General features: G+C 34.4%; 1 protein-coding gene across 1 annotated transcript; it reads left to right on the top strand.

The window, feature by feature from the left end:
* Nucleotides 1–346: 346 nt before the first annotated feature.
* On the top strand, nt 347–16,009 carry LOC135154862 (glutathione S-transferase alpha-4-like). The gene is made up of 6 exons (XM_064103082.1): nt 347–948; nt 9,170–9,221; nt 9,799–9,931; nt 12,082–12,238; nt 13,785–13,922; nt 14,444–16,009. The coding sequence occupies exons 1-6, from the start codon at nt 859–861 to the stop codon at nt 14,567–14,569; spliced, it is 696 nt and encodes a 231-aa protein (XP_063959152.1). The 5' UTR covers nt 347–858; the 3' UTR covers nt 14,570–16,009.
* Nucleotides 16,010–20,608: the final 4,599 nt, after the last annotated feature.

The raw sequence follows: 20,608 nt of genomic DNA, 5'->3' as shown, positions 1-20,608 counted from the left end.
TAATAATCAACGCATGCGAAATGGTTTCGGCTGGAGAGGTGATTTGACCCATGGAATCAATTGCCAGAATTCCACCAATAATCCACATTAAATGCAATATCAATTCGATGGACTGTAATGATTATATCTATATTATAAGCCTTAATTCAGTAACTTTTCCTCACTCAATATGTACTCGATTTGTTTGAAAAACCATTTTCTTATCCATGTCATGATCTATTGTAGGTCCTGCATTTCGAATATCTCCAGCCATCAGCCGTAATGTACATGCATGTATGTATGGTGCGGGTGTCGCGGGAAATAATTTTGCACACGAAAAGCAGATCTGTAAGGCCTGTAACCCCCTGTAACACAAAGCATAGCATTGATTGTAGAGCAGTTTTCTACGTTTGATTCTATTGACTATAATGTACAATCAATCTAAAAAATCAAGTGTATGATTAAGCGTTAACTTTTGTGTTAGGGGATCCTAATATTAGCGTTCGTGAGGATTGCGAAAGGTGGCTAGTGTCGGTCAGTCTGGACACTGCAGTCACAGACCCTGAATGTAACCTCATTCAACAAGTAGGTCACGAGACGAGACAATTAAGGACAAATACAACTTTTAATTTCAGGACGACCTCTTGATCTGTGTGCAAGTTCAACTCGGATTTTCGACTCCATCCTCAAACCACTTGAACTCTTAGCAAAGTGTCAACATCACGTGCCATCTGCGAACGACTAAAAAGCTGCACGCTGCAAAGCGTAGGTTTGTATTGGAACCACACGTGCATGTCTGGATATTCTGAGCATTAGCTTTGAACTTCAATCTGAACAAGGCCCTGGCCCTGGGACAGTACCGCGGAAAACCGGGGGAAAATGGCGGATGAAACACCACGTCTGACTTACTTTGCTGGGAGGGGTTTTGCTGAGCCAATAAGACTCGCACTGGTTGCTGCTGGCATAGAGGTGAGTGATGTCCGACCTTTGTTCAACGAAAGTAAACTGAACATTTTTTTGTCAATATTTATATATCGATATGCAAAGTTCCTTCCCGTTTTTATTGCTGTTCGATGTAAAACAACATGATGTGCACGCGCCTGTATATTCCTGAGTGTGTGTACAAATTGCTCGTGTTTAATGATCTCTAATAGCTTCTTTATAAACACAAAGAGAATGCGTTTATAAACAAGAATTCAGTTTATGTAGGTCCCGTCACTCAGCATGCTCAGTGTCGCATGAATGAAAAATACACCTGCACGCACGTGGATAATGATCCGGTAGAGTAATCCCATTATAGGCAGCTCATAACTGGATCCAGGGGGGGGGGGGGAGGGGTTGCGGAGAATTAAACATTAAAAGGGGGGGGGGGAGAAAGAAAAACAATAAAAAGAAGGGTAAAGAGAGGAGAAAAAAGTAAAGGAAAAAATAAAGGCCCGAATTCTCAAAGGTGGTTTCATTTAAAACAACCTTTGTGAATCGCAAAATCAGCAGAAACCATGGCTTAAACCCTGGTTTCTGCAAAAACCACCTTTGTGAAATCGGGCCAAAGATGTGGAAGACAATTGAATAAAATAAGATCTGGGGAGTGTTTCATCAACATTTTTGTCCGACAAGTTGTCAGATCTGACATCTTTCCTTGATGTTGATTGGCTAAGAAGCACTATTACTATGGCAACTGTCGGATAAAATGGGACTTGTCGGATAAAACGTCTGACAAGTCCTTTCATGAAACGCCCCCCAGGGGAAGACATGAACAAAAATCTCTCTTTATAAAATTTTCGCTCGCGCTCGTACTGCCTGTTCGATGAGATACATTGGAATGGAGCTTAAAATATCATTTAATATCAAAATTTTTTAGCTCAGACATCGAGCTTTGAACATATATTATTTTGTTTGATTTAAAAATTGATTTTCTTAAATTGCTCTGTAAAATGTCCGTTTATGGTGTGAATATCAACATTTTTAGCTTGTGCTGTACGTGCGCTCGCATTATTTGATTTGGAGATCAATAAACAGATAGCAACCTTAATCAACAATCAACATGTAAGATTTAGAATGTTCTGGATAATGTTGGAGTTCTAATTCTTTGTTATATTAAACTTGAATTACATGATTAACAGATATCAGAAAGTAGATGAGCATGAGTTCAAATTACTGGGTCGAGGTCAAAGATCATTAAGACCAATTAGCTTGTATTTGAAACGAATTGATATGTAGCCTATCTTTTGAAAATGTTTTATCAGATTAAATGAAACATTTCAGATTGCTATTTGATGTCACAGATAATATGGCATGAGTCACAAGTATCTTTGCCAAGGTCAAAATCCATCAACACACTCAGTATTTTATTATCAAATGAATGGTTATTTCCTCCCTTCGCGAATAAAACATATAATCTTAATTGTTTTTGAAAGTCGGCACTGCTGCTTATTGAATTCTGTAATAAAGTCGAGAATGCTACGAGAGACGTTCAGGCCTGGAAACGGAACATTTTAATCACCTTTTGTAATCGTGAACAGCATGAACAGGACGCGCGTGCTAATGAATATTTTTATCATTAATGCGCGTGCGAAGCGCGAGCCGAATTTTTTTTTATTAGCTCATATGAAAAGGGGATTTTTAAGGAGTTTTTTTTAGAATAAAATAAAAGAAATACATAAAATACAAGCATGCAGAGCTATGAGTTTTGACAACTAAGCCTGAAAAGGGATATTGTTCCAAAGGTTGACAGAACCTAGCTATTACACCAAATAAATTTTGGCCTAGTCGTGTAAGTAAAATATTCAACCCACTGCAAGAGAAAAGTTCAAATAAGTATAAGCAAACATAGTGGAATATAATCATTTTCACATTTTTACAGACGGTTGCGAAATAGTTGAGTCCGAAATAGGTTTCTGGTGAATCATTGCAGAAACAAATTTAACCATTAAATAAAATATATTACCTAAAGTGTTAGTGAATATACGTTTTCATTGCAGATGACCGTTGAAATGTGCAACAATGACGACAATTTCAAATATTTTTTGGAAAAAATAACTTTTTACCAAAATACCATGGATAATGACAGTATTTCATTATTCGGTATTGCTCTATAATGAGACCAGTGTGCCTGTGACAAGAGATTGGCCAATCTCTTGTCACAAGCACACTGTCGAATTGCTTCTTGAACTTGACTTGTTGGAATATCATCTATACCAGCGCTTATCAACCTTTTTTTACTCGAGGACCACTTTGACTCTCAAATTATTTTCGAGGCCCACCTATCCAAATTTTAAGAAAGCGATATGACTTGTCTCGACTCAAAGTTAGACAATGATTATAATAATGAGCATATTAGTGCGTATAACTTTCAGTAGCCCGGCCTTTGAGCCCCTCCTCCAAACATACAACCATGACAACATACATGACATAACATCTTAATAACAAGAATGCTGAATACCTTCAACATTCGACACACATTGCTTATGGTTTTGCATCACTGCCAGTCATAATGAATTCTCGCCCTTTTTAAATCGCTAAAAAAGGTACATGAACATTTTGATGAAAGTATGTTTTCGTGAAATTTGAACGCAAAGTCCTGAAGCACGTTCGAAACAAACAGTTCAAAAACTAACTGCGCTCGCAAAGGTCCGGTAAAAGGGCGACAAATTAACTAAATTCTACACAATATGCATACATGATGAGGTTCACATCAAAGTTAGATCGAAACATCACATCAAAGTTAGATCAAATTGTATGCATATTGCAACATGCATAAATCATGCTTTAGCTTTGTTTGACCCACGTAGACCGATCAAACATTACATATTCGGGCAGTCGGACAGGTCCAGATCTGTGAAACATACTGTACTTTTCCCCCCATATTTTTCTTCCTCTGGAGCTTCTCGCGGCCCACCTGGGAGAGCTTCGCGGCCCGTGGGCTGCGGCCCACCGTTTGAGAAGCGCTGATCTATACTTTGCTCTACCATATCTACGGCAATTACTTAATCGCAATGGTTATATCATTTTTTTCGCTATGAACTTTTGAATTTTGGGTGCATTGTACTGTTAATATTTATAATAAGTGGGTTTAACTTAATTGGTTTTCACAATGATCTAGGACTTTGTTTACAACCACTTTCTTTTCTTCAGATTTGGAGTGTTGTCAATAATGAGCATACGGCAACATGAGGAATTATTTGTTGGTGTGCTCTTAAAAAAACCCAGTAATGTTAAAACCACACCGCCGATGTTCAAAGAGGACAAACACACAAAGCATTGTATACTACAGCGTGTCCCATAAAAAAAATGTTACTGGCACTTTAATTGAGTATAACATGAGAATGACTAAATCCTATAGAATATAATTTTTGTAATCAATTAGATTCTTTTTTCGCACATCTCGCTTGAATTCCATGACGCGATATGATTCATTAAACACAGAACTATGAGCATTCTTTCAGAACTCGTCAGAAAACCTATCAATCTAAATTTCGTTATTTTGTTGAATAGAGTAAGCATCGTCAACATAAGGCTTAGTCAAATACTAAACATCATCTACATATCCCAAATGCATTATACTCGCTCAGTGGTTAACTGCAAAAGGCCTAGCGCGCAAATCTGAACCAACTAGCAAGATCATTCAAATTTTAATTCATTAATTACAACGACTTAAATTTGACGAATTCGCTTATTGAAAGAATTTGCTTGTAAAAACAAAGAGAATAACAATCTCCCCCAAATCCCCCAAAGAAAGTACCTTTATTGAACGAGTATACACATCGGCCTACACCCGGCTTATGCAATACCGATGAAAAGCAGATGCCTAAAAGCTTTTCATGAAACACGCTTGAAATTATATATATATATATATATATATAAATATATATATATATGTGTAAAGTTATACATGTACAACAGCTTTGGCAACTCTTTTATTTAAATATTGTAAAGAAATGGTTGAAGAGAACAATGGTAAATATATATATATATATATATATATATATATATATAGTGTGATGATAAGTTTACTTCTACCAATCGCTGTTGAGTTGTGAATATTAAACATAATGAGATGAGGCGAGGCCAACTCAACAGATGACGCAGGACACCATTATTATGGTGTCCTGCGTCATCTGTTGAGTTGGCCTCGCCTCATCTCATTATATATATATATATATATATATATATGCACACACACACACAAATAAATATTTTTCAATTTAATTCAATTCGATTGTTTTATTTTTCAATTTTGATTTTCATATTTAAAATTATCATACAATTGACATAGTAACATATGATCACATTTGAAGAATATACAAAAATTAATAACATTGTAACATTACAATAAACAATTATCAAATTGAAATGTCGATAATTGAAAGGGAAGGGGTCCAACTGAAAATCAGAGCTTGTATAATATAGGCCCCCTGATATTGTAATTACGTGTTTATACTAACTGGATTGTTGTTTTATAGAAAAAAAAACAATATTTACAGTTATGTATTATGTACATTATAATACAAATATATGCGTGATATTGAAAAAAAATCATACATAGTGTTACTAGTCATTAAAAGCATCATATTTAGCACTGAAGGCTTAATTTTCAATTAATGAATTAAATTGTCTAGTAATCATTGTTTTATATCATTTGTAAAATAATTCCATAGTTTAGGACCCCCCCCCCCCCCCCCAAAAAAAAGTAAATGATGTTCTGTTTAGTGGTAAATGAAAAGTTTGCTTGGAGAGTGAAGTGACTATGAATCGAACTATTTAAAAAATACCAATGAGAGCCAAAGGCACTTGTTTAGGGTTAAGCTGGAACATAAATTGTCCAAGTTGAAAAATGTACAATTCTTTAAATTTCAGAATTATATTTTTGAAGAATAGATTACTTGTATGTGCCCGAAAATCTGCATTATTTATCGCACGAATAGCTCTTTTATTTGCAATATAAATAGCCTGTCGGTTTGCCAATTTGTATATAGCATTTGTTGCATGCGATAAGTCTGTAATTCAATTAAGGGAGGATTAATGTAGAATACAAGGGTAACATGATAGTGTGTGGTAGGAATTATTTCAATTTACCAAGGATGCCAGTATTTCGAGTAATGATCTGCAAACATTGTCAACGTGTGTTTTCCAAGAACGCTTGTCAGCTATGATTAGTCCAAGGAATCGAGTTGATCGGACCCGTTGGATGACAATACAATAAAAATCACATCATTTGGTAAAGCTTTAAATTTATTACTAAACAGCATTTAACTAGTTTTATCAAGGTTAAGTGATAATTTGTTTGCTTTTATCCAATTTGCAATGTTTTTAAGTTCTTTATTTAAAATTTGCGTCAGTTGTTTTGGATCATGCTGTGAGAAAAATACATTTGAGTCATCAGCAAAAAGAATGAATTCAAGTAACCTAGACGACTTTTCAATTTCATTTATATATAATAATAAAAAAGAGGGCCGAGAATACTGCCCTGCGGAACTCCACAAAGGACAGGCTTGTATTCAGAGAAATTATCATTAAGTGAAACAAACTTGGAGCGCCCTTTAATTAACACTGCATGGTTACATATGATAGAGCAGTAAGATGCAGTGTAGACATAGACACACTTGCTTATGTACACCAAAAGTGTTAATTTTCAATAGAACATGTAACTTAACATGATAATATAACTTTGCCAGTTGTAAACACAATCTGACAATAATTTGTTTATCATATTGGATAAGATTAATAAATAAATCCTTAAACGGGGGCCATAATTAATATTTAATCCTGTGATTTTAACAGCAAATCTCCTTTTTATGACAGTTTGTCAATAATTTCGGCTCGCTATTTGCGCTCGCATCAATAAATTACAACAAATTTCAAGCTCTCATTAGGCTTCTTAGATTAATGAATAATACAACAACATTTTTATGAATTCCTAATAACTAAATTGTCCCATTTTCAGAATGGGATGTCGGCAAGTTTCATCTCGCGTTCAGAAAGAGGAATAGGAAGAGTCATCCTTTTCATATGACGACAAAATATCCTTAGAATGTCCCAGTCTTAGGTCAAAATAATAATAATAAAAATATCAGCTCGCGCTTCGCGCTCGCATCATTTATCAAGTACGATCCACATCCACTTAATTTTTTTTAAAATAGTGCGTGAATTGACCCTTTACAGATCGGAATATCAAATAATTTCAGCTCTCGTTTCGCGCTGGCATTATTGATTGATGTATTCAGAATGCCCAGATTTCCCAGATAACTCTCAAATATGCAAACGCATGCTAAAATGTGCTTAACGGAATGCTCCATTTTGAAGGTATTCATATCTCAATAAATAGAGTACAATTCACAGAGCAAAACGCTGAAAATTTGATCAAAATCGGATAACAAATAACAAAGTTATTGAATTTTAAATATTTGCCCTATTCCACTCATTCAATGAACAAGGTTATGATATAACCTTGTTCCCAGTTACATCTCCTTGTTTGGCATAATGAGGGTGGCAATTTTGGCTTATTTTCTCTTTTTCTATGGGAAAAATGCCTTGATTTTCTTACACTGTCAGTTTCCAATACAGCTATTCATCATATAACTTGGCTCTTATGAAAATTTGATTCTTTAAATTATTTTTATAGAGATTTAATAATGAAAAATTTCTTGCCATATTACATTCCACCAATATAGGGCGTACACAAAAAAAATGCCCAAAATTCAAGTTTTTGAGCGCTCTGGTGAATACAAAAATTATTCCCAAGTTTCTAATGAAAAATACATTGCAACTGAATGGAAATTAGTAACTTTGGTCACAAAAGTGATATTTTAATGATTTTTTAAAGTGTGTGCTATGTACAGCATTGGCATACCATAGTCCTACCTGTAGATTCCCCACAGGCAGGATGGTTGCAGTGAACAAGTGCCCTATTCCGGTGAAACAGTTCTAGGCATGTCTTCATGAATATTCAATGAACAAAATGATGATGTCATATCCCCACTTGTTCTTTTGTATTCTGTTATATGAAGTCAGGTTTATTTGAAATATTTCTACCAAGAACTACATAATAATAATTATAATGGAGACACATCAAATATTTACATATGTATGAACAAATGAAGCAATTATGATTTCTTGTAATAACATAAGAAAAGGAAAAGTGGGGACGTGACATCATTAGCCCACCTAATGAATATTTATGATGACGTGCATGTAACTGTTTTTCTCCAAATATTGCTACATTTTAGATAATCATTTCACTAACTTATTTGTTATCCGATTTTGATGTAATGTTTAGCATTTTTCTCTGTGAATTTGGAGTATCCCTTTGAATTATCCAGTTGCAGATCAGGATATAAATAATTTTCTGCTTGCCCTTCCCGCTCGCATTATTGATATAAGAAGATACCCAATTACCCTTTCATATTCAGGATTAATAAAACATGAATAGTGTTCCGCTTTTTTAGGTATGATATCTTTTTTTTCCATTACGCTTCGTACTCGGTTTATATTTCACGACAAATAAAATGTTCCAGAAAAAACGGGGAAAAAGAACGAGAAAGACAAAGAAAGGGAAAGGAAAGTGGAACTTGTAAATTACATTTTCTTCATGAACATGATGAATGATAGGCCAAAATCTATCTAAAAGCTATCCAAAAGCTATCTAGATTTTCGAAATAAGGAGATGCTATTATTATTTTTTTTTTGGGGGGGGCGGGAGTTTTAGAACAACACAATTCTTTTAAGGAATACCATCAGTTTCTTTGTTTTATCCTCATCTCATTATTTTGTCTAAAATACATTATTCAGGTAAGTCTTTCTGAGAACAAGGTGTTAGCCGTATAGCAAAAATTGCTCAAAAAGTAGTAAAGCATTGTATTAAGTTAATGAACAACAAATGATCTTCCTAGGTAAACAATGATTATATAATATATAGTCGGATTCTTTATTTTAATTTTTGGTGTGAATCTCCCACTTCTGCAGATGCCTTTGTTTCTATTGAAGTCATATAATACAATTTGCTTATACAAAATATACCCTATTTTGTATATATTTTATATGTTTGACTATTATTGATGCTGTTGATTATAATAACAATGATTTGTATCGAAAACATTTGTTATAAATGTATGAAAATGATTTAAATCTTTATTTATGTCATTTCTGTTGAACATAAAATCTGAATCTGAATTTTCATCATGCTCTTTTTTAGTATACGGACAACTATCTGGAGACTAGGGATGGCTTTTTGCAGCTGATTAAAGGTACTTAAAGTACTTTAAAATGATAATGAGAGATATCAGGAGTAATAAGAACAATAAGAAGAAGAGCACATGAAGGAAAGGAAGAAGGAGGTAAAGAAGAAGAAGAAGGAGAAAAGCAGAAGAAGAAAAGAAAAAAAGAGGTACGAAAGAAAGAAAGGAAGAAAGAAAGAAAGAAATAAAAATGCATCGAATGAAATATGATTAAGTTAATTAACAACTCAATTCTAGATAATATCTCGATATAATGACCTTTTGATGAAGGTTTTTTCTGAAAGCAATTAAGTATCTATCATGTTCATAAATATTTTTTTAACGGAAAGTCGCATCTCTCTTTGCAAAATTCTTTAGTAATCTTACAGTTTCAACAACAAAACTGTCTCAATACTAAAAAAAAAAAACCCCATAAAATCCCCCCCCCCACAAGTTGTCTGATAATAACGTTTGGGACCGGTGTGACTTTAATAGCATTACATATTTGAACTATAATAATAGTCGATGTCTTTATCTTTAGTCCAGAAACATGCTTACCTACCTCATGCTCATAATTGTTTTTACTCATATTTTGCTTTAAAAATAGATGAAAAGCTGATGTTTAAACAGGTTCCACTCTTAAAAATAGAAGGGAAGACGCTCATCGGGGCTGAGCCCATACTGCGCTTCGTGTGTCGCAGAGGGCGTCTCGATGGCAAGACCGATGAAGAGAAAACACAGTAAGTAATACCTCAGTCACTGGTGCGCTACGGCGGCCGTACGGTGAGTCGAAATCAGCCGTTTTGATATTTTTTGTACCTGCTACATATAGGTGGTTTGAATAAGAATGAATAAAACGACTGTTTTCAACTCGCCTTTCGACCGCCGTAGAACAAATGTGACTTAGGTATATGTGCACGGAAGTAATCGTATTGTCTTTCACACTTGTCACATCAACGAAACCGACTCAATACCGATAAAATCTTATTCTCCAAATCTTTGTTTTTCGAATGTTACATCGTCAGACCGGTCTGGAGTCTTTAGGCTAGCATTGGTGTGTCTGCAGCATCCGCAAGATCGGAGAGACGCATAACTGAAACGGGAGTTCGGTCCCAGTGGGAGAGAGAGGGGAGGAGTAATAATAGCGAGTTTTCGCAAACCTCTGGGATGCAACATTAGGGTCCGGTATCACAAAATTTAACCATTAATCACAAACTCTTAGATTTTTAAGATTGTACATTAAAGCCAATAGAATCGAACGTAGAAAACTGTTCTACAATCATTGTTAAGCTTTGTGTTACAGGCCCTATAGATCTGCTTTTCGTGTGCAAAATTCTTTCATGCGACACCAGCATGCCATTCCAAGTTGTTAAAATCCCGCTTTCAGGCATGTACAACTGGTCATCATGATCATAGCATATGCCCACCTGAGCTCGCGGCTGGGCACGAAGTCGGGGCTGTACTATCATGACTTTGGCAGCTGGCTGGAGACATGCGAAACGTAAATTATGACATGGATAAGAAAGTGGTTTTTCAAACAAATCGAGTACATATTGAATGAGAAAAAACTTACTGAATTCAGACTTAGATATAAATCATTACAGTCTATCGAATCGATATTACATCCAATGTGGATTATTGATGGATCACTGGCAATTGGTTTCAGGGGTCAGATCACCTCTCCAGCCGAAACCATTTCGCATGCGTTGATATGTACACAGCTTGCTCCTACACAAACGATATGCCTCTAGCACACAATGTAATGGGCATTATGTTTTACTTTCCCCCGAAATGGGGGATTAGATTCAAATTCCCGGAGGGACCACTTTCATTAACGAGTGGATACCAGCGGCGACCATGGGGTTTCGAAAGTCTTTTCCAGCTTGTGTAAATGCATCCCTTAACAAGTATTTGGCTTGTGATAACCTACAAGTAATGGAAATATATCCCGTTTTTCAGTATTTTAAACATCGTTTTTGACACCCTTATAACGTTACGTAGGCCTATACGTAACGTACTTGCCCACTATTTCCCTATTTACGCGTGGTCGCACCTGGTATCCACTCATCAATGGAAGTGGGCCCCCGGGCAGCCTCTCGAGCTCTGGGAGGAACCAAATGTGGCTCTGGAAAATCGTCCTAAATCGGATATATCGCTGTTACCATAGTAGCAACCAGAATTTTGCACACGAAACGCAGAGTGAATGTTTCCGTTGCAGATGCGAAATGAAAAAAAAATCTCATGTCACACAACTTGCATTGCAGGATAGTGTTTTACGACCATGACGACGGGCCCAAAAGTCTCTTTCAAAATCAATATACCGTCGTAAAGTCCGTCTGCGTTGCACAGCGAAAAGTGGGGAATCCACTTGACAATGGACAGAAGAACATAATGTTCTGAACAGACAGAAATGAGTATAACGTGCTCCCTGAATCTAAGACGGAACTGCTGTTTGTTTCATCATTGTTGACAATGGATTCTTATTTTTTTTTGCCATTTGAAAATAATATCTGGTTTCGTTTATGTCGCAGAACAAAGACATCATAATGCGTTGTCTAACTCGAGATACTTTTAGGCACTTATTTTTTAATGTAATGAATGTTGACAAATTATTTTGATCATGTCCATATTCAACACTTTTTTCTGTTAATTTGATATAATCCTGATGATGCACGGCTGTGTTCCTCTCTCCCCCCCTCTCTCTCTATATATATATTTATATATATATATATATATATATATAATTTTTTTTAGGAGGGGGGGGGGTAGCCATTCTTGCGTTGAATATTAAACTTCAAAGATGCATTGTCATGTCCTTACAGTCCGACAATGGCATGAATTCTTTGTCTATATTTTTGGGATCTAATTATGTGTTATATTCTAATTATAGGATAGATATGTTGACAATGGGTGCAAAAGACCTAGCTTGGCCGAACATAATCAATTCTAAATTCGACGAGATCCAAGTATCGAAGGAGAAATGCGAGGAGGACATTAAGAGTGCCTTCAGAGAGTGCCGACATAGATATCTCCCTGTGTTTGAAAAGGTAGAGTATTATGAGGGAAGGGGGGGGGGCAGGTTTGGGGTTATATTGCAAAAATATTACACAGTATACGAATGCGAAAAATATATCGTCAAGACCTCATACATCATCAGATCATTAATCACTATTAGCCATCAGTTGCTTTAAAATAAGGGTTGCCACATAAAATTACTCACAGAGTGGTTGCTTGGAGACTTGGAGGGGGGGGGGGGGTGGTTCACGGAGAGTTGAGTATCAGAGCTGCCCATAAAGGTCCAATCCACCCCAGACAAATGTTGATTTGAATCAATAGAGAAAAATCAAAGAAGAATAACGTTGAAAATTTCATCAAATCGGATGTAAAATAAGAAAGTAATGACATTTTAAAGTTTCGCTTATTTTTCACAAAACAGTTATATGCACAACTCGGCAACACGCAAATGAGAGAGTTGGTGGTATCCCTCACTCACTATTTCTTTTGTTTGTTATTGTTTGAATTATACAATATTTCCAATTTTACAGATTTGACAATAAGGACTAGTTTTACTGAACCATAAAATGTTAGAACAATTGTAATTCCCCATGTTCATGCATGGAGGAAGAAAACTTGTTTCACCTTCCAATGAGGAGAAAATTAACATATTTCATATATCATACAATAAAATACAAAAGAAATAGTGAGTGAGTGACGTCATCAGTCCCCTCATTTTCATATCGACCAGGATGTGCATACAACTGTTTTGTGAAATTTAGCAAAATTTTAGAATATAATTTTCCTATTTAACATCCAAATTTGATGAAATTTTTAGTGTTATTTTTCTGTATTTGTTCAAATCAACTTTTTGTTGGGATGTACTTTAATTTCCATTTGCATGCGGTATAAATTTAGTGGCATCGCTGCATTGGTCAAATCGTGCTGATAGGACGCACACGGTAAAAATGACAAATTCTTCCACTGCCAACTCGTCCTCTCACCACATGGCCTACTTTTATTTTGTCTAATGCCATTCCGTAAATCAACAGTTCGTCTAACACCCATTTTGTTCATTATAAACCTTAGTCCAATCATCACCTCGTCTAATCACCATTTCGTCAATGACCATTTCGTCTCATAACCAGTTGGTCTAATATCCATTTCATTTTCATTTATTTTGCAGAAATTAACGTTTAGGTCCAATTGGACCAAATGGTATATGAACTAAATGGCTATTGGACAAACTGGCTATTAGACGGAATGCCATTACACTAAATGAGAGTAGGCCACATGGTGAGTGGAAAACTGATGGTAGACTAAATGATAGTAGACGAGTTGGCAATTGGACGAATTTGAATAAACCGACGCACACTACTGCTTATTAACGTTACAGACCATGTTCACATTAAACATGACTCTTAGCCATACTTAACTCTGCTTGAAACATCTTCAGGAAACAGGCTCGTTCACACGTCCAGGCAAAGTGAATTGTGTACACAAATAACCCGACAAATAATTCATTTACACTTTGTGTGACACGCTCTACCCCTACCATAATCGGCGTACGCATCAATTATCAGTAGTCCGTATCCACAGGTACTTTCTGAGAGCAATTCCGGTTTTTTGGTTGGGGAATCACTGTCGATGGCAGATATCATGGTCTTCGATGCGTTGGCTTACGTCAAAGAAATACCCGAACTTCAACCTTTACTGGCCGACTTTCCACGATGTGCGGTAAGTACATGAATAAGCCAGTGGTGAATATGGGGGGGGGGGGTAGTTTAAACCACCCTTGGGTTCACAAAAAAAATAGAAAGGGTGAGCTGACAGATCTACGGACGGGGCTCAGGACGCAGAACGTCGGAGCTAGTTAGAAGAGTTGAACCCATAATGCCTGTTAATAGTTGGGAGTGATTACTTTGTTTTAGCCTTTCAAATAGATAGAAACCCCTCTCTTGGGGAAAAAAGCTTTAAATTAGTCCGGACTGAGATCGGATATTTAGAATCTGCACGATTAGCGTATTGAGAATAAATACATATCCCTTATGAAATTTGTCAGTTTCTACTGCATCACTTTGATTTGACATTGAGATACTTCGCAGTGATTTATTATTTCCACTACGTTAGTTATTTTCATTGTCATCGTTATTAATGTTATTATTTGTATATACATCATTAGTATCATTATCATCTTCGGATTTTTTTTACTGTGATTATGATTATTATTGATCTGGTTTGCATTGCTATTTTCATAGGCTTTCATCGAGCACTTCTCGAATCAGCCGATGATAAATGCTTATCTTGCCAGCCCTCGGCGACATCCACCGACCGATACCAAGCATGCTACCGATGCCTGTCGCATCTTGGGCTGGTTACCGTAAATTCCGGTCAGAAATACTGCGGTTGTAGGCAATGGAAAACTTCGGTAAAAATTCGCAAAAGATGGAGTTGTTACAAGGCTTCAGATAAAGAATTGCGATTAACACCGGTAATAATGATGACGACGAAGACGAGAAGGAATACAAAAAACCCTATATGGGTATTTGTTATATTCATATTTCAACATTAAAAAATCACCTTACGTATTTACATATTTCTTTTTCAAATGTATATTCCAAATTAAATTCTCGATAATCTTTTCCTGATTGATTTCTTATAAGTATATATCCATAAATACACCAAAAGGCAATTGTAAGGAACAAATGTAGTTCAGCTTCTTTGTGAGTTAAGTAAATGCATTTCTGTCATTTTAAGGTCAACATTGTATACTAACTTAGCTATTGTTTTCAAATAGGAAAGCAAATCTTTAATTTAGTTTACACTCAACAAAAGCTTTTACATTATCTTCGTCCACGCGAAAATGTGGGCAATTTCCTTCCGTGATAGCATTTCACTTGAACAAATTGTTTTTCAATGGCAATAGATTATACATGATCTTAAAATTGAATTGTTTCAGTTTATTTCATTTTAATAGTAATACAAGTTTCTTTTAAATATTTTGACCAGTCAAGTGGTGATCCAATTATCTGTTCCCAATATAAACAACTGTTAGTGCCCGATACATCTGATGATAAGAATTTATAGAATTGTTTACTTGAAATATCATGAATATACTTTATTTGATATCTGACTCCTACAATTATTTTGCGAAATTCTAATGAAGGTTTATTGTTGCGATTGGTACAAGAGGTTGTATCATTATTTATCTACATTTTAGGGATAGCCTTAAGTAGTAAGGTGTAATCAAATATCAATCTTTGCTTCTCTGCAATTTAAACAGGGAAGACATTTCCATTATAGGTCAGAAATTTATTTTCCTGAGAATATTGTTCAAAGACACTATCCAAAATTTATACCATCCTTAAAAAAAAATTGGGTGATGTTGCGACAGGTTACATTTTTATTGAGACACAAAATTTCGTATTTTAATCCATTTACTTCAGGGTGATATTCTAAACAAGTATTATTCTTTATCTCTAACAAGGCATGTAATATTTCAGTGTAAAAGTCCTTGGATTTTTTAGGACAAAATGAAAATTCTGCACGAAATTGTATTAAGGCGTTGATTTGACGTTAAATAAAACGATCAATGATGTAGTTCTGATTCAACGCAGTTCAAGATATATAATTCTTGTAGCACAGCATGGCGTAGCATAACTTGGCATAATTCAATCTGTATATTAAAGAGAACAAACAAATTGAACCGGAAATTAGACATGTGTCTTCAATACATAGTAATTTAACTCTGAATATCTATATTTGTCTAAATCAGATCACACTTTGAATTGTACTTTCTTAAATAAATGATAAACCTGAATGAATCATCAAACCATGTCTCTTTGTGTGATTATCGACTTTTGACAGCTCTATCTTAACTTGCAAAAGGACCATAGAATTATCAGTAATAATATAATTATCTTCATGAAATATCTGCATTATTTTCCTAGCAAATATTAAAAAAAAAACCTACATCAGAAATTTTTTTGATGTTTGTACTGGAATATAAATCTCCAGGAAAATATAATAAATTTAACTTGAATTTAAGTATAAATATTTCACTTGACAAATTGTAAAATCCTACTCAAAACACCTCTTTTAAAGTTGCTTAAATTCCTTTGACTAGCCACATTAAATTACTTTGGTCTAGTTTGATTCATAATACACTCAGTTATTTTATGAATCTGAAATGCTTGTGACATATCTTTGTCAATAATATTCCATAAGATATGCTTTCATAAACCCTGGACATTACTACTCATTGCTTTATATAAACAATGCAAATTTAGTGGGCTAACTTTAGTTTTGGTTTCATGTCCCAAATCTACGTAGCTTACATATCCCTCTTTTATCCCAAGAAACTAATATTATTTCTTAAATAATTCTCATCATAATAATTTCTCCTCAACTCAATTTATTTCTTTCCGTACTCTTTATCCTTGACAAGTATAACATCTTGAATTTTAAACGTTTTTTCATACAAAATGTGCCGCATTCTGTCATCTTTACGGCGACCTCACAATATGCAAATTTTATGCCAATGAACATTTAACCACGTGAAGTTTTTTCTTCATTTTCATTTTTACATTTTAGATAATTGGTTCTGAAATCCTTTTAACACAATATTTAAGTACACTTACTTCTTTGGCAGGAACTATGAACTTTGTTTTACATAATACTAGTTGACCAAGCTTCATCCTTGACGGAATCTGCTACTTTCATGAAATTCCAAGCACTCGGTCAAAACCTGTTGCTCGATGTTTTGTGACATGTTTCGAAGCTGAAATTATAGGCCGAAACCAATTTTTACCTTTAAACATATTATGGTATCTGCAACAAATAAATAGTTTCGATCATCGAAACAGTCCTGAAGTTGGTGTTTGCAAATATGTATTACATTCCAAGTTTCAAAGTCTGAATTACGGAGTAGTTTCAAACCACCTAAAATATTAAACCAATATAAACTAAATTTGCACCACATTCCTTTACTTTAGGCGATAGTGGGCCCCAGCCATCTTAGTCGAAAGCTCAATTTTTGGGTATCAAGTTGACCCCTCCATTGTCCAGTTTTTGGTCATTATAGAATGTTTCACTTTTGCAATCTTTGTTTGCCAAATAACAGTATATATCAAAGAATTTAGTCTTTTTAACATTTTCTCATGAATTATATCAACTATGAAAATATGAACTAAATGACTTAAACCTAGAGTTTGGACAAATAGGTGATTGATGCCTGATTGTTCCAGAAGCAGATAGTTTTCATTTATCTTTATGATATTGGAAGCGATCATAAGCCCAACTTAGATAAAGGTTAAGTCCACCCCCAAGGAAGAAAACCAAATCATCCGATTTTTAAAGAGATTTTCAGTGAAATTTTCGTTTGATTGTCTTGATTCGATTAAAAAGAGGAAAATCAAACGAGAAAAATAAAAAGCCAAGGAAGTAATCGGTTATAACATTTAAAAATTTCGCTTATTTTTCATAAAATAGTTATGCACACAACACAGTAAAATTTACATGACTGAGTAGATTCTGATACTCAGTTTTATTTGAATTTTATTATATGAATTATGCATGGTAGTGTCAGATGTTTAGGGAGGAATTAATCTTTGTTGTATATTAAAATGATGGGGAAACTGAAATAATGTAATATAACTTTCATAAAAGTTTTAGTAAAAAGAGGATCCCCTTCCCCTTCCACATATTTTTTTATCCCAAGTAACAGAACACAGTGCGCTTAAAAACACCCGTAGTAAGCGCCTTATAAATATTAATAATATTTCGAATAACCTTGAAGATAACAACTGATCTAATGCCAATTCGTCCAATTGCCGACTCGTCTACTATCATTTGGTCTTCCATCAGTTCGTCTAATTTCCACTTGGTATAATTGCCATTTCGTCCACTCACCATTTCGTTTAATAAGTATTTGGTCCAATAGCCATTAATCCATAGGCCATTTGGTCTAGGTAGGCCAAGTGTTAATTTGGCAAAATGAATGAAAATAAAACGGATATAAGACCAACTGGTTATGAGACGAAATGGTCATGGACGAATTGATGATTAGATGAAGTGATTATTGAAGCAAATGATCATTGGATCAAATGGTTTTTAGACTAAATGTTGATGGACGGAATGGCATTAGACTAAAAGAGGGTATAGACCATGCATGGTGATTGAACGAGCTGGCAGTAAACGAATTGGCAATTTACCCAACTGACATAGAATGACAATTAGTTAACTAAGCTCATGAATATAGCAAGGACCGTAACAGTTCGTTTCAGGCATGGACCTCGTAGTAGGTCCATGTTTAGCGCAAATCAAGAAAAATAGTATGAATTCTGGTCAATTTTCCATTCTTTTCGGGTCTTTCTTAGAAGAATTCTGGTCTAGAAGTTTCCCCTATAATGGGCTCATGTATACAAAAATAATTTTCGATGTTTAAGTGAACTTTTTTTTCCAACCTTTTAGCCCTCCAAAGGCCTTTTATTGAATCAAATAATATCAAAATATACAAAAGCAAACGTATTACACAATCAATAAATGAACTCAAACAATTATTATACTTAAACATTTCTCTCAAGTAAATAAAGAATGAAGTGACTTCCATTTAGTATTAAATTTGTTAAACAAACCCGATACAGAAGTAATATATGTCTCATCTTCATAATATTGAATCACTTTTTTCTTTGCAAATATAAACACTGGATTTTTACTATTTAACTTTATCATCAATCAAGTCATTAATACATCTAATCCCCTTTTCATACCACGATTGAAAATATACAGACTTATTCCCTATTTGAATAGCATTGTTTCTCTACAAAGGTTAGGTTAGCCAAATTATTTTCCCGCTTGAATTAACAAAAACATAACATGAAATACGTCTTTCCTAAATGCATTAACAACTTCATGAGATAATGACAGAAAATATTCATCCCAAAACTCTAATACAAAGGCTTAGTTAAAATGTCTTAATCAGATGAAAGACGTCATATTAAAAAAATCAATGTCTGGCATCTTAAGCCTTCTTCATAATCACCAACAATCTGTTTTCTACTAATCTTGTATGGCTTGTTCTTCCATATAAAATTAAAGAACTTTACTTTTATGACTTTCATTAATTTAGCAGAAGGAGATGGAATTGACATAAACAAATGATTAAATTGTGGCAGTAATAATGATTTCACAACTGTAATTCTACCCAGAACAGTGATATTTCGTTTAATCCATGAAATCATTTGACGTTTTATTATGTCGAAAATTCTATCGTAATTATAATCGGGTATTTTATCAGTAACAACATGAAAGTCTGTACCAAGGTACCGAAAAAATCATTATGCACAAAAATAACTTGTTTTCCATCTAGTTGTATAACTTTTTCATTTCTTGAAGCACCTATCCAAATTGCCTCAGTTTTTTTGCATATTGACCTTCAACCCACTACAAACAGCAAATGAATCCAAAATATTTAGTTCATTACAGAAACTGGCAGCTGTACCATCGAGAAATAAAACCGTGTCATCCGCATACTGAAGAATTTTGTATTCTTTTAAGCCAACATAAATTCCTTTGACAGAGTGTGAATTTCGAATTAACAACCCAAGAACTTCAGCGCATAACAAAAACAAATATGCCGAGAGTCGATCGCGTTGCCTACATCCTCTTTCAATTTGCCTATTGACTATAACACTAGAAAATGCATTCTGGTACAGTATTTTTATCCATTTCATGAAAGATTTGCCAAATTTAAAAAAGGAAAGAGTTTTAAACAAAGAATCATGTGAAACACTATCAAAGGCTTTTTCAAAATCAATTAATAAAATCATACCAGGAATACGTTTCTTCTCAGTATACACAATTAAATCATACACAATTCTAATATTTTTACCAATAAACCTTCCAGATAAGAGTCCTGATTGATTAACATGAATAATATATGGTAATACTTTTTAAAGTCTGTTAGCAATACAACTTGACAACAGTTTATAAACAACATTCAACAATGAAATTGTTCTCCAATCTTTGATGAAATGTCTTACTTTGTCACCTTTAGGAATTAATGTTATTAAGCCATTATTTTGTGAGATGGATAGTTTTCCAGAAATGTAAGCAAAATTCATACTTCGTACCAAATATATACCCAAGTCCTGAAAGAATACTTTAAAAAATTCAGTTGTAAATCCATCTTGTCCAGGAGCCTTATTATGTTTCATTTTTTTTAATGCAAAATCAACTTCACTGTAAGATATTTCTCCTCCTAAAGAAGAAATCTCTTCCTCTGTAAGACTATGAAAACTCTCTTCCCTAATAAGAGAAAATTTTCTTCAGCATCACTATTCGCATATTTATATAACTGTTCATAATATGAGCCAATATCTTTTATAATGTCTGTTTGTTCTTGCAATACTGTAACGTTATCA

This window comes from Lytechinus pictus, chromosome 8, assembly GCF_037042905.1.
Source record: "Lytechinus pictus isolate F3 Inbred chromosome 8, Lp3.0, whole genome shotgun sequence".
Classification (NCBI taxonomy): Eukaryota; Metazoa; Echinodermata; class Echinoidea; order Temnopleuroida; family Toxopneustidae; genus Lytechinus; species Lytechinus pictus.
Note: the sequence above shows the minus strand (reverse complement) of the source record. Positions and strands in the feature narration are given on the sequence as shown.

Coding starts and splice junctions, on each gene's coding strand:
- LOC135154862 (XM_064103082.1), top strand. CDS start 859: ATGGCGGATGAAACACCACGTCTGACTTACTTTGCTGGGAGGGGTTTT. Junction 949..9,169: donor TGGTTGCTGCTGGCATAGAG/GTGAGTGATGTC, acceptor GCTCTTTTTTAG/TATACGGACAACTATCTGGA. Junction 9,222..9,798: donor CTTTTTGCAGCTGATTAAAG/GTACTTAAAGTA, acceptor CTTTAAAAATAG/ATGAAAAGCTGATGTTTAAA.